Source organism: Megalobrama amblycephala, linkage group LG19 (genome assembly GCF_018812025.1).
Source record: "Megalobrama amblycephala isolate DHTTF-2021 linkage group LG19, ASM1881202v1, whole genome shotgun sequence".
Lineage (NCBI taxonomy): Eukaryota > Metazoa > Chordata > Actinopteri > Cypriniformes > Xenocyprididae > Megalobrama > Megalobrama amblycephala.
The window spans coordinates 27,012,071-27,025,382 of NC_063062.1; the positions used below are offsets into that span (position 1 = coordinate 27,012,071).

Here is a 13,312-nt window from a genome sequence, read left to right on the forward strand (position 1 = left end):
AAACGAGTGAGTCATTGAATCATTCACTCAGCCATTTTTATTAAACCCTGCTTAATTCAAGAACAAAACACCACAACCATATCCTGGTTTTCAAGATGCTACCTACATGAAATACACTGAGCATTTGATCAACGAGAAAGGCTCGACAACAGAATCAACAGTGGACAGACTGAAAGTTATTGTACAGTCTGAAGCTCAGCTGTCCTTGTCCAGAATAATAGTAAAATGGAAACGATGGAATCACTCATATGAGGAACCAGTGTTAGCTGTTTGTGCTGGTGTAGTAAATATAAGTTTCTGATAACAGGTTTTGCGTCCTAGAAAAGTCTCATAGGATTTTAATGACGTCAGAGAGCAAGAAATTATTTTTGATCCACAAACTAAGCTCCATAGAGTAAAAAAAAACAACAATTGACAGTAGGAATAATTCACTTTTTATTGAGTAAAAATCAGACATTGAAGACGTGCAGACTAAAAACCAGTGCAACAGTCACCATGATCCAAAAAAAAAAAAAAGTCTGCATCCAGCTGTAAAAAAATATGATCTATTTTCAGAGTAACCAATTTTCTTTCATCAGCAGAGCATCTTTATTAATTTTTCCAATAGCTGTGCAAAGTATCATTGTCTGTCCTGAAAACATTTTTTCATTTTTCTATGCAACTAGTGATTTTCCCACCTTTGCTTTTATAAATCAAAGCATTTCCCATATAACATCAACATTGAACCCATCTTTACACTGTAAATATTTAGTTTCATATCCTTTCAACATTTAAAACTAAAACAGCAAAATAACACAAGATAAATCAAAAAAAGTAAAACAGACAACTAGGTCAACACGGACCGCTTTAATCGAACACAAACGCACTCGCAGTCTCACAGACTTGTAACAAGAAAACACTCAGCGTCTGTGTCGACTGTGGCTCGAATGGCTGCTGCTGTGGTGTTTGCTTTTATGAGAGCGTTCGTACGAGCGTGAGCGTTCCCGCCGTTCGCGGTGATGGCCGCCGCTGCTACGCTCGTGCTTGTGCTTCTTCGCCAGGTCAGAGGAACCTCGATCCCGGTCCCGCTCTCTCTCTCGCTCTCTGTCCCGCTCGCGGGGCTTGCTGGTGGAACGAGAGCGGCTGCGCGACCGTTTCCTTTTGTGGCCGTGTCTGCTGTGCTGGTGCAGATCGTCTGAGCGCTGCTTGGACTTCAAGTGTGGCAGGAGGGGAGACGGAGGGCCGTGGTTGGCGTGTCGCCGTGGAGATGGGCTGCGGGTGTGAGAGCGGCTCCGGGAGCGAGAGCTGTAGGTGCCTGAGTGACTGTGCCTGTTATTGTAACTAGAGGAAAGGCAGCAGTTGAGTACAGACAAAAAACATCATATAGCTAGCATACAGCAGCGCACTGCAAGTGGTACTTACTGTCGTCTGGGAGAGCGAGATCTGGACCGGGATCTCGTTCTGGAACGAGAACGACTTGCACTCCTGCTGTTCCGACCTAACTTGCTTTCCTTCCTGAGTCTGAGGAAAGGACAAGGAGGATTCTTAATCAGTGCTCTTTAATTAAAACAATGAAAATCGTATAATTTGTCTGTCAAATAACTCACCCGTTGTGTGGGCTCTTAGAGCCCTGAGGCCGATCTTCTGGTTCTTTCTTTGTGGCCTTAAGTGTTTGAGGGTTGGGAGACTTCTCATCTGCCTTCATTATATTCGGAGAACCTGACAGGAAGAATCAAATTTGTATTTTTTTTTTTTTTTCATGTTTTACCGCTTTACTGTTAACCAATTTAAAAACAGACGCCTGTAGACATCAAGCTAGTGATATGCGTGTTGAAAGGATTGTTCACTCAAGAATAAATGTTCTGTCATCATTTACTCATGTTGTTCCAAATTCATATGAATGTTTCAGCAGGAGAAGCAGAATGTTCCTGCGGCTCTCTTCCAAAATAAATCAAAGTGACCAGGGGTTCAATATACTATTCATATGCATTATTCCTGAGTCTTCCTAGCAGGCCAATATGAAAGTTGCTTGCTTTTAAATCTATTTTGCCTTCTTGCAAAAAAATGCATTTGGTGTGAATGGCCCCTTAGAATTTAGTGTATATATACCATTTTTATAATACCTTGTTGTTTTTTTTCCTTCATGATTGGAGCTTTACAACCTTATCCCTCAAGCCTAACACACTTGAGTTTTGATGCAAACACTTAGCATATGTTAAAGCCTTTAAAAGTATACCCCATTTGATAACCTGCATGAACAGTTGCTCAACAAATGCACACTAGAATGTTTTAATGTTTTGCTCAGTGTCTGCAATATTTCTCTCCTGAAGTTATGGCTGATTAAATCAAGGGATGGGTGATACGGCAAAAATACAATAAATGTTTTTACAGTCACTTAAAATATAAACAACAAGCACAGTACAACACAAAAGAACTTAGTTCAGTACTCGCACGCTGCGTGACAGGCTTCTAGCGTGCGTGCGCTTCAGGTGTATGAATAAAAAGTTTAACTGGCAAGGCTTTAAAGGTGCCATCGAACGTTTTTTTACAAGATGTAATATAAGTCTAAGGTGTCCCCTGAATGTGTCTGAATTTTCAGCTCAAAATACCCCATAGATTTTTTTTTAATTAATTTTTTTAACTGCCTATTTTGGGGCATCATTAAATATGAGCCGATTCATGCTGCGGCCCCTTTAAATGCTGACGCTCCCCACCCACGGAGCTCGCGCTTGCCTTAAACAGTGCATAAACAAAGTTTACACAGCTAATATAACCCTCAAATGGATCTTTACAAAGTGTTCGCCATGCATGCGCCAGATTATGTGAGTATTGTATACTGTTATATTGTTTACATTGATTCTGAATGAATTTGAGGCTGTGCTCCGTGGCTAACGGCTAATGCTACACTGTTGGAGAGATTTATAAATAATGAAGTTGTGTTTATGAATTATACAGACTGCAAGTGTTTAAAAATGAAAATAGTGACGGCTCTTGTCTCTGTGAATACAGTAAGAAACGATGGTAACTTTAACCACATTTAACAGTACATTAGCAACATGCTAACGAAACATTTAGAAAGACAGTTTACAAATATCACTAAAAATATCATGTTATCATGGATTATGACAGTTATTATTGCTCCATCTGCCATTTTTCGCTATTGTCCTTGCTTGCTTACCTAGTCTGATGATTCAGCTGTGCACAGATCCAGACGTTAATACTGGCTGCCCTTGTGTAATTCCTTTCATAATGTTGGGAACATGGGCTGGCATATGCAAATATTGGGGGCGTACACCCCGACTGTTGCGTAACAGTCTGTGTTATGTTGAGATTCGCCTGTTCTTCGGAGGTCTTTTAAACAAATGAGTTTTATATAAGGAGGAGAAAACAACAGTGTTTGAGACTCACTGTATGTCATTTCCATGTCCTGAACTCTTGTTATTTAACTATGCCGAGGTACATTCAATTTTTCATTCAAGGGCACCTTTAAAACTTTAAAATGCAGATTATAAACTTTCGTGATGGTGAACAACTGCAATGTGTAACCCTACTGCTGCGTTGCTAAAATGTCATATGAATGTATGTAGCATACAGTATGTTAGAATGTACCAGTATGTAGGGGTGCCAGAACTGCAACTGATAGAATGTGCATGTAGCATGATACTACAATCTTTTTTTTTTTCCTTGTTTGCAATCTAAAATCGTGCTATCGCACACCCCTACTTAACCCCCTCACATTTCGCTCGTCAACATGGGAGTCTATTGTTGTTGAGGTCTCCAGTAGTTCATAGGTGTTCCATCTCTCTTTTTTGATCGTGAAACAACAGGTGTATGAATAAAAACTGAAGTATATTTTGGACATTCTACTTATTTTGTGTCACAGACAAAAATTCATGTGTGTTTGGAACAACGATGGTAAACTATGCTTAAAAGTAAAACTGTTAGACTGCACAATAGGTAGTGGAAATGACAACTTACATGGTTTGGATCCAGGAGAGAATCCACCCAATGTGGAGAGAGCAGGAGTGCCATCTGGATTCAGTCCTTTGGCTTTCAGTTTGGCTTCCTGTAGAGCCACCTTCCTCTTGTCCACTTCCTTCTCCAGGAATTCATAATTTGGCTAAAAACAAACAAACAAAGGAAAGAAATCAGAAACAGACTCAAAATAACACAAAAGAGAAGGTAAAACAGATCTAACCTTTTTTCTGGTGTACAATTTCAGAGTGGTTGTACATATATCTTTGATCTCCTCCTCCGTTGCACCAAACAGCAGGTACCAGAGTGGCCGAGAGGGTAGCGATATCTGAAAGAAAGTATGATGGGAAAAGTCTGACATTAACAACACTACATCTCAGAGTAAACAAGCAGAGGTGATGAAGGACAGAGAACGGTTTTATACCTGTAGCACTCGTGCAGCGAGGTAAATGCAGGCACAGGCAATGGTCTCAGCTTGAAATCTCACAAACACATTAGTGCGAAGGCTGTCATTCATGTAGTTCCTGCAACACAGAAGGTGAACCACAAAATTGCCATTTCCCTGCATGGGTTGATCATTCATAACTTCATCTTTATGTAACGAGGTTTGTCACATGATGCAAAAAGACCAAAAATAAATGGAGGCTTGAGTTTAACTTTGTCCTTTTCCTCTCTGCCTCACGTTCCTCTGTCGTTCTACAGAAGGTTTAAGGCAAGCATGCAGTGTGAACGGGTACACGCACACGTTCAGTGAACCCATGTGCGCATAGACAAGCTCATGGGAGGACATTTGTCCAAAAATATAACTGGTTGACATGCGACAAATTACTACAACTTAGAGCTGCACGATTAATCATTAAAAGATAACAATCTCGATTCAAACACCCAGGTGATCTCATTCCTAAACGAATAGCCCATGTCTATTAAACCGGTGACAAAATCACAACGTAACTTTCTACAAACAGTCTTTAACGACAGTATAGTTATTTCTGTGTTAACAAAGAACTGGGATAAAAATGTTATAGTTCAGATATAAACACTGATGTCTATGGAAATGTAATCACCTTTTGAAAGTAACATGACACTTCATTCATTAAAGAGGTTTGTTCAAAAAAAAAAATTTGATTCATCCATTAATGAAACAAGTGAAGAATTAATGAGTCATTGAATTATTCATTCAAACTGATTTTTTTTTATAAATAATTCATTCGGATTCATTAAACATTTTAAATAGACTGGAGCAATTAACATTTGTCAGAACCTCTAGTAAATTATCTGTTATTTTGTTTAGATGTCAGAATCGTGATCAGTTTGAAACAAAAGAATCGTGATTCTAAATTTATCCAGAATCGTGCAGCTCTACTATAACTCCATCCATTTTTACAAAATACAATTTTAAGTAATCGCTTAACTTTCCATAAAATAAGCAAATGAGAGTGTAAAATGGAGAGAAAGGAATTTTTACGCAACAGGGATGTAGCACCGATGACTGCATGCAACTGATAACAATATACGGCATGCAAAGCGGGCTGAGAGGATCTGCCCTGGGAATGGACAAATACACATCTCCTGTAGTATGGAGACTTGCAGAAAGACAATAAGCTTTTAACTTCAACTCTGAATGACTGCCAGAAATAAGATGCAAAGCTCTGAAAAAAGCAAACAGGCAGATGGATACTACGGACACAAAACGCTGTGTCATTCTGACAAACAAGGGAAAGACTACATTGATGTGCATTATGCTTAAATAGAAACACTCTAGATTTTTTTACTGCAAGCCTTAGAACTAGGGTTGGGTATCGTTTGGATTTTAGCGATTCTTCTAATTCCAATTCTAATTCTGCTTATCGATTCCAGCAAGGTAAAAACATTTAGTCAAACATTAAAATTTATTCTTTGTCTTTTGGCAAAATGTTTTGTTGCAGCTGATTTCAATAAACAAAAATCAGCAGCCAAAAAAAAAAAAAAAAGCCTAAAGAACACTAACATTTTCCTATGGCTTTAACAAAAATACCACAGCATAAACAACTGGACTATCTAATATAAATTTCAAACATTAAAGACAAGTAAACAGTAATAAAATAAGAACATATAAACAATAGAACAAATAAATACAACTGAAAGTTCAGGCACAGAAATTGTAATCAAGTGTAAAATAAAAAAATTTTGTTCTCTGATTAACGTTAATGACAGACCGCAGCAGGTTTATTAGGCTGCTGTCACTTTAAGACCTCATGCAGGATCCAATATGCCTTTTCCTTCTCAACCGTTTACATTCAGTTGAGACAAAACGAGTACAAGAACTCTACTCAGTATTGCGCACTATGAGAGATGGCTCTCTGTGCGTGCTTTAGATGTGTGAGCAAAGAAAACTGAGTTCCAAATTGAGTTCTCTTTTGCGTTTTCTTGTGCTAGAAAATGGTTTGAAAAGAGTAAAATGTAATATGCGGAATCGAACGCAAATCGATAAGCGGAATCGAAATTTTAATTTTATTACAAGTATACGATTCCAGAATTGAATTTTGATTCCCAACCCTATTTAGAACATTTTATTTAAAAGGAAAAGCTGAGCTTCAAACATATCGTTCAAGTGTAGATGAGCAAGAGAGAGTTCCTGTAAGACACAACGCCTCACACCAAATTATTGCGATAGGTTCATAAAGTTATAGTTCACCCAAAATAAAAACCGTCATTTACTCACCATCATGTCATTCTAAACCAATTAAAGTTTCCTCAGTGGAACACACACAAAAAAAGAGAAACATTTACCAATGTTCAATGTTCAGGATCCCCCCCACCCCATACAATGGAAGAATATGGTGAACAGAGGCTGTCCATCTCCAAAATAAATATAAAAGCATGAAAAAGCATATTGTGCACCATATTACTACTCTTCTGAAGCCATATAATAAGCTTTGCGTGTGGATAAGAAGCCATTCAGCAAAAATGTCATCACCCAGTAGAGTTCTCAATACTATTTACACTACACATATGCAAACACGCTAGGCTTGACACGAAAGACTATGAATTGTTTTGCATGTTTATAACTAGGAGGAACAATTACAAAAGGTTTTTAAAATGTATCTTCAATACAAATCTAACAAATTTAAACAAAACAAATTCTGGCCTCTATTTAAAAAAATAATAATTATACTACAAGTCTTTATGCAAGCTACAAATGTATGATATACCAAGTTTATGTAAAAGCACACAAGAGATCATAGAGGACATGATTCAGCTTAAATTTCAGAAAAATGCTTTTTTTTTTGCCTTTTTACATCTTGACAGCCTCTGGACACTATATGCTGTCAATGTATGGAAAAGAGCAACGTGAACAAGCTTTAAAATTTATACTTAGCTATTCTATAGGAAAAATAGAATCATACAGGTTTGAAAAGACATCAGGGTGAATGACATCAATTTTCATTTTTGGGTGATTTACCCTTTAATTTGGAGTACATTTATGAATGAAAAAAGAAGACTACTTATACTACCACTTAAATCTAATTAGTGAAGTCTAATAATGAAATGCAAATATTCAGGTTTTAAAACTACCTTTTAAAGGTGAAAGCAAATAATTAAAAAAAAAAAAAAAAAAAAAAAAAAAGAGAGAGAGAGAAAACTTGAGACTTGAAGCAAAAAAAATACAAATCCTTTTGGACAACCGCAAGAAAACAAGATGCTGATGGCAGCTGGAAAAGGCCCCCTTCAGTGATTCTCGGGCAGAGAGCTCTCACTGGATTGGCTGTCTCGAGAAGGGCAGCCAATGGGGGGGAGATTCCTGAGGTCATGTGGTTGGAGGAGCAGAGTTCAGAGGTTCTTTATGACACTTACCATCATGGACTACCCTTTAATCAAAGAGTAGAGAGAAAGGACAGAGTTAAACTAAGCTCTCCATTTTCCTTTAATTACAGCCATGAACAAGAGATTTAAAACAGAAGACACACACCAACACACACATGAGCCACGAATACACCAATCCATCAGATGAGGGGACAGAAAAGTTACGTAAGCGGGTTAATTACTGGGCTTGGTTACACCGCAGTGTCTAGACACCCAATTCAAGATAGCTTATTTACTCACCATGCTGTCTGGACCAACGTTTGGTTCTTCTCACATTCAAGGACTTGCAGATACATGACGATAATCTAGAAAAGCAACGAAACTGCATGTTAAGTTACCCATTTCATTTTCCATTAAAACTTTAAAGTGAAAAAAAAAAAAAAAAAAAAAAAAAGAGATAGAATAAAGAATATGGTGGACATACCTTGTGTGGGTGTTTGACGTGGACACAGAAGCCCAGCTCCTTCAGCACACGCCGTTCAGCTTTTATCACCTGGTTTTTGGTGTTTATGTAGTTCTGATCAAGTATCAATGGACTTGGACTCCTGATTCATGAAGGAACGAAAGTAAAATGGTTTCCCCAGACCCAAATACTATTTAAGACAATGAAAAAGTGCCTTTTGTTTGCTTCATTTTCAATTTAAATCATTCTGTTTCCCTTTCAACCAACTACAGGCAACAGGTCCAGTTTTTTGACTCCTGTAATTTCAGTTTAAGACTTTTAGTACTGCCGCAAGTGACTGTTAGAGGAAAAAGAAAATGCTCCACCTCTCACCACATCATAGCTTCAACAGAATATATATAAAAAACAAAAAAAAACAAAAACACGTTTTTCTATGAATGCACTAACCAATACACTAACCAGGTAAAAAAACAAAAGCATCAAAAACAGTATACACACAGTATACAGTCTCAGCATAACCATTAAAAAACATAGAAGAAAAATCAAAGACTACTTGAACAACAAGTTCATGACAACATGATAACAATGCTGATTCACGATTTTAGAATAGCACTTCAAGGTGTGTAAGGTAATCGCGTAAATAACACTGGTCACCTTCACCATGTGATCAAAATCTGCAACACAACAGCAACAGAATACTAACCAACTAAATGAATTTTACTCTTGAACTCTTTTAGCTATTAAAAAAATATATAACTCTCCAGTTATGATATCAACAGAAACACTTTACATTTAATATTTTAACAAAACTATGTTGTACACCTAAACAATATTATAAAATCAATTATCTAGTAACAGAAAAAGAGGGGGGAAGCCTACATTTGATCAAACTAACAGATTTAAAATTTTACCTTTTCTCTCTCTTTCATCGGAAAAGAGAAAATTGTTTATATTTTAATATTATCTGAATGTTTTCATTTTCACTGACATGACATCCAGAAATATTTTGTAAAACATTAATAACATCTTTAGTTTAATGTCATAAAACTACATCTGAAATTATAATAATCATAAAAATCTACACTAAACAACACGGTTAAGTGATTTCGAAGGCGAAACGCACACATGATCTCACAAAACAGCTCTGACAACCTGTCGTTGATGACTGCCCTTTGTATAACAACTTTTAATTGTGCATTTTGGGCAATAAAGTGTCTAAAACACCTGATCCAAACATAATGCTTATATTACGACGCAAAGAAACAAAAAAAAAACAAAAAAAAGGGTTGCACATTCTCAGTGTGCAACCCTCACAACTCCTGTCATGTGAACATACAAGAGATTTCAATCTTGGATGTGCAGAGTGAGATATTTCTGTGGAAGCTATGACATGTGTGGTGAGGCGTCTCTTGATAATGAAATAAAAATTTAGATCATCACCTGTGCTGGCAGAGACAATAAGCTTAAACTGAGATACAGGAGTCACCCAGACGCTTCGGACCAGCGGCCAACCTGTCGATCCCCGATATCCCAGTGACCGCTTTCAGACCACTGGCTTCTCCCGGGGGAGGGGGGGAAGCGACACCTCGCTCACTGTTGCCATGCCGACTGCTTCATCTCTACGTACCATTCCACATCACCCAGGCATTGGTAAATGTAGCTGGTCGCTGTTAGTTGGTTGCAAGGGAAAAAAGAATTCAAGTTAATACCGCGCCCTTGAGTTCAAATGAACAATTTTTCCTTTTTATTCTCTTTAAATTGTTTTCAGAATTTAGACTAGCCAGTAATTTCCGCAACATAGTCCAATTGGCATCATAGTCCCTTGATCAAAATTAACCTTTTGAGCCATTTGAACGTATTTTACTTGCTCAGGTAATATCCTGCTGTTACTACCAATTATGACTGATGAAGGAACTGAAAAGCTTTAAAATGGTTTAGAATAAAGCAAACAAAATTAAGACATCATAACAACGACAAACAGAAGTGCACAGACTACTCACAGTTAACATGTTTAAGTATACCTGAATCATTTACAATTTGAGGTGATGACATTAAATGTTATTCAAAGAAAAATAAATCGGTTAAGGTGGGAAGGTTTGGGCGAACGGGTAACAAACAGAGGAAACGATGTGACAGAAGGCCTGCGAGACTGAGCCATGCTTACCTTTTGCCTCGGAGCTGCCTTAAATGATGAAACACATTGATGACGTCTCTAATTCGTCGAGGGGCTTCTTCGATCTTTGAAGCCAAGTTCATACAGGCCATGGCAACAATCTAGGTAGAGAACAGATGACAGAAAGAGCTGTCAGAAACACTAAGAAACCAAGAAGCGTGCATTAGTTGATAGGCAGATATACCGATAAATATTTCAACTTCAGGACTTGTCAGTGGTTAAGAAACATTTTCAGCTTTTAAATAGTAAATTTGAGCAAATGTTGTGTGAAATGTATTCAATTTTGTGTCTGCAAATGAAAAATGACGATACAACTACATACATTATATATATATATATATATATATATATATATATATATATATATATATATATATGAGAACTACATATATATTAAAATCATGTCTACATAGTGAGCTGTCTAACAGGCCTATGATGCCCAAAAATTACGTCTAGTTAGTTCATTTGAAAACAGGGACATTATAATTACCCTGTTATGACGCCAACATTTAAAAAACTAATATGAATACACTATCCAGCCATATATTTGTTATAATCTGATTGAATGTCATTTACAGCAACTCAAACAACATGGCTGCCATCCGCATTGCTTGTAAATACGGCTTTATTCTCTTACCTCAAAACTGTGTTTCACGAAAGACTTCGAGTAGAAGAAGCGATGAAAAAGCACTTGTCCGGTCGCCATGGCAACCTGAAAAACAGATATACATTTTATAGATTTAATAAACTGCCCCGTTTTGTTTAAAAAGCAACGTCCGCCATTTTGTTTTTGTCTAGCCGATAGACACCGTTAGTGAAAGACGTACAAATACATGTTACTGAATTCTAGATTAGACACGGTGTATGAACTAAACTTATAACGTTATATCATTTATTTATTTTTATACGTCTTTTTAGTCCACGGGAAAGTTTAGCGTGTTTTTGTGGGGGTTATATGTGTTTGATAATGTCACATCGCAATTGTTTGAATAATGGTTTATTTCAACTGCCACCATAATTTGACAGTTTCACATAGATTAATCACTCTAAAAAAACTCTAAAAAAAAAAAAAAACATATCAATTACCTGCGGCAGGCGCAGCAGGATTCCGGCGGACTGGATGAGCTCGCAGCCCAGGATCCGCAGGTCGGTCTCGACGTACAGGTCGAGGCCATCCTGCATAGACGGGGTTGGGGAAAGCTTTTCCTCTGGAATTAAAGAATTGTCGATGGTGAGGAAGACTTCGGAATACACTTTATCCCCTATTAATATGCCTTCGCTATTAACGGCGGGAGCATTTACGGCGGGACCGGTGGCCATCGACGCCTCCATGATCGCTGTCGTCGGTACCTGCCGAGGACGTTAGAATCTAGAAATATACTCGCGACCCAGAGCGGATAACAGCACTGCATTCGGCTGCTTCTGTGAAAGCTCGCTGATTGGTGCAGAGATGTGTCACGTGACCAAATCGCTGTTACGTTACTCAACGCTGTTACCCTCCACTTTGCTTTGAAGTATGTTTCTGCTCCTGGTAGAAACCATCGAGTATTCACTTTAAATATAATGCTGGTTATGTTGGGATTGTAAGCGCTATCTTTGGCTATCCTCGGTATTTTTTTCACAGCGCCTCCTGCACATGATACCGCCATCCTGCAGTAGTCAGAAACTGTAAATGACACTTGCGCTTCCAGGTGTTTGTATTTCTGTAAGGATGAATGTTTGTCTGACGCAAGTCTGGCCTGACAAACAGCAGATTTGTGCACATCCGCGGCCTATTGTAGAGCCGAATAAAATGTAATTTATTGATGTATAACATAAGTAAACACATAAAACACTCCACGTGATCACGAGGGAGCGAGCATAGCAATTTATCAGCATGATATTTCTACTTTTGCCGATGTTTCCAACTTATGTGTGAAATTGAGGAAGCTGTGCTTCATTTAATCATTGCAATCAGATACATTCCCTATGAGAGAATTTAATTTGTTATCTATCTCCTTTTATAAAATGTCATTTAAAGATTTCGCTGAAAGATATATTTCTTTATTTCTCCAGTAGTAACCATGCTGTTGAACTTATTAATTTCTTTGATTTGTTTTTTTAATTCACAAGAACAGATTTCTTAAAGGATTAGTCCACTTTCAAATAAAATTTTCCTGATAATTTACTCACATACATTTAAATTTTTTTTCGAAAATGACCGATCGTTTCGCTAGATAAGACCCTTATTCCTCGTCTGGTATCATTTAAAGCTCTTTGAAGCTGCACTGAAACTGTAATTTTGACCTTCAACCATTTGGAGACCATTGAAGTCCACTATAAGGAGAATAATCCTGGAATGTTTTCATCAAAAACCTTAATTTCTTTTCGACTGAAGAAAGAAAGACATGAACATCTTGGATGACATGGGGGTGAGTAAATTATCAGGAAAATTTTATTTGAAAGTGAACTAATCCTTTAACACTCTGCCTAGAATTAAAATCTTTCTTACTGCAATTTTAAACCTCTCAATAATAATAATAATGGATATTTCTTACTTATTGAGGTGTACTTTCTATACTTGTTTGTATTTTTCCTTCCCTATTCATGTTATGTACTTTGTATTTCAATGCAGTGTTGTTAGCCTGTTTCTTCTTTGCAATAAAATTATCAGTTATTAGCTACAGATTTCACAATCTTTTCATTGAATCTATTCAACATCAACGCATCACGGTATAAATCGATATAATAAATAGTAGGCTACAGTAGTGTCTTATAGCTACGTAATTCCATCGGGGAAATATGTTATTGTAATATGCGTATTATGTAATATGTTTGACTGTAGCAGCTTGTGACTGGAAACTGACGGGAAGTGCCAATGACGCTGATGACATGAACTAAACGGTGTGCAGTACATATCAATCCGCGGGTACGTTCCTCAGCCGTACGCCTGACGTCAT

General features: G+C 37.4%; 1 protein-coding gene across 3 annotated transcripts; it reads right to left on the bottom strand.

Moving 5' to 3' along the window:
- Window positions 1-411: 411 nt before the first annotated feature.
- Window positions 412-12,033, bottom strand: ccnl1a (cyclin L1a). 3 transcript variants are annotated; one of them, XM_048167931.1, is made up of 11 exons: window positions 11,460-11,870; window positions 11,011-11,085; window positions 10,365-10,474; window positions 8,222-8,342; window positions 8,038-8,102; window positions 4,379-4,478; window positions 4,178-4,282; window positions 3,958-4,099; window positions 1,587-1,698; window positions 1,402-1,500; window positions 412-1,320 (listed from the first exon to the last, which is right to left on the bottom strand). In XM_048167931.1, exons 1-11 carry the CDS (start codon window positions 11,703-11,705, stop codon window positions 900-902), a joined length of 1,596 nt encoding a protein of 531 aa, XP_048023888.1. In that variant the 5' UTR covers window positions 11,706-11,870; the 3' UTR covers window positions 412-899. The 3 variants fall into 3 exon arrangements, 1 of the variants encoding a protein (XP_048023888.1); XR_007181547.1 differs by lacking the exons at window positions 412-1,320; window positions 1,402-1,500; window positions 1,587-1,698; window positions 3,958-4,099 and adding an exon at window positions 7,789-7,802 and having other exon boundaries at window positions 4,186-4,282; window positions 11,460-12,029; XR_007181546.1 differs by lacking the exons at window positions 412-1,320; window positions 1,402-1,500; window positions 1,587-1,698; window positions 3,958-4,099; window positions 4,178-4,282 and adding an exon at window positions 7,620-7,802 and having other exon boundaries at window positions 11,460-12,033.
- Window positions 12,034-13,312: the final 1,279 nt, after the last annotated feature.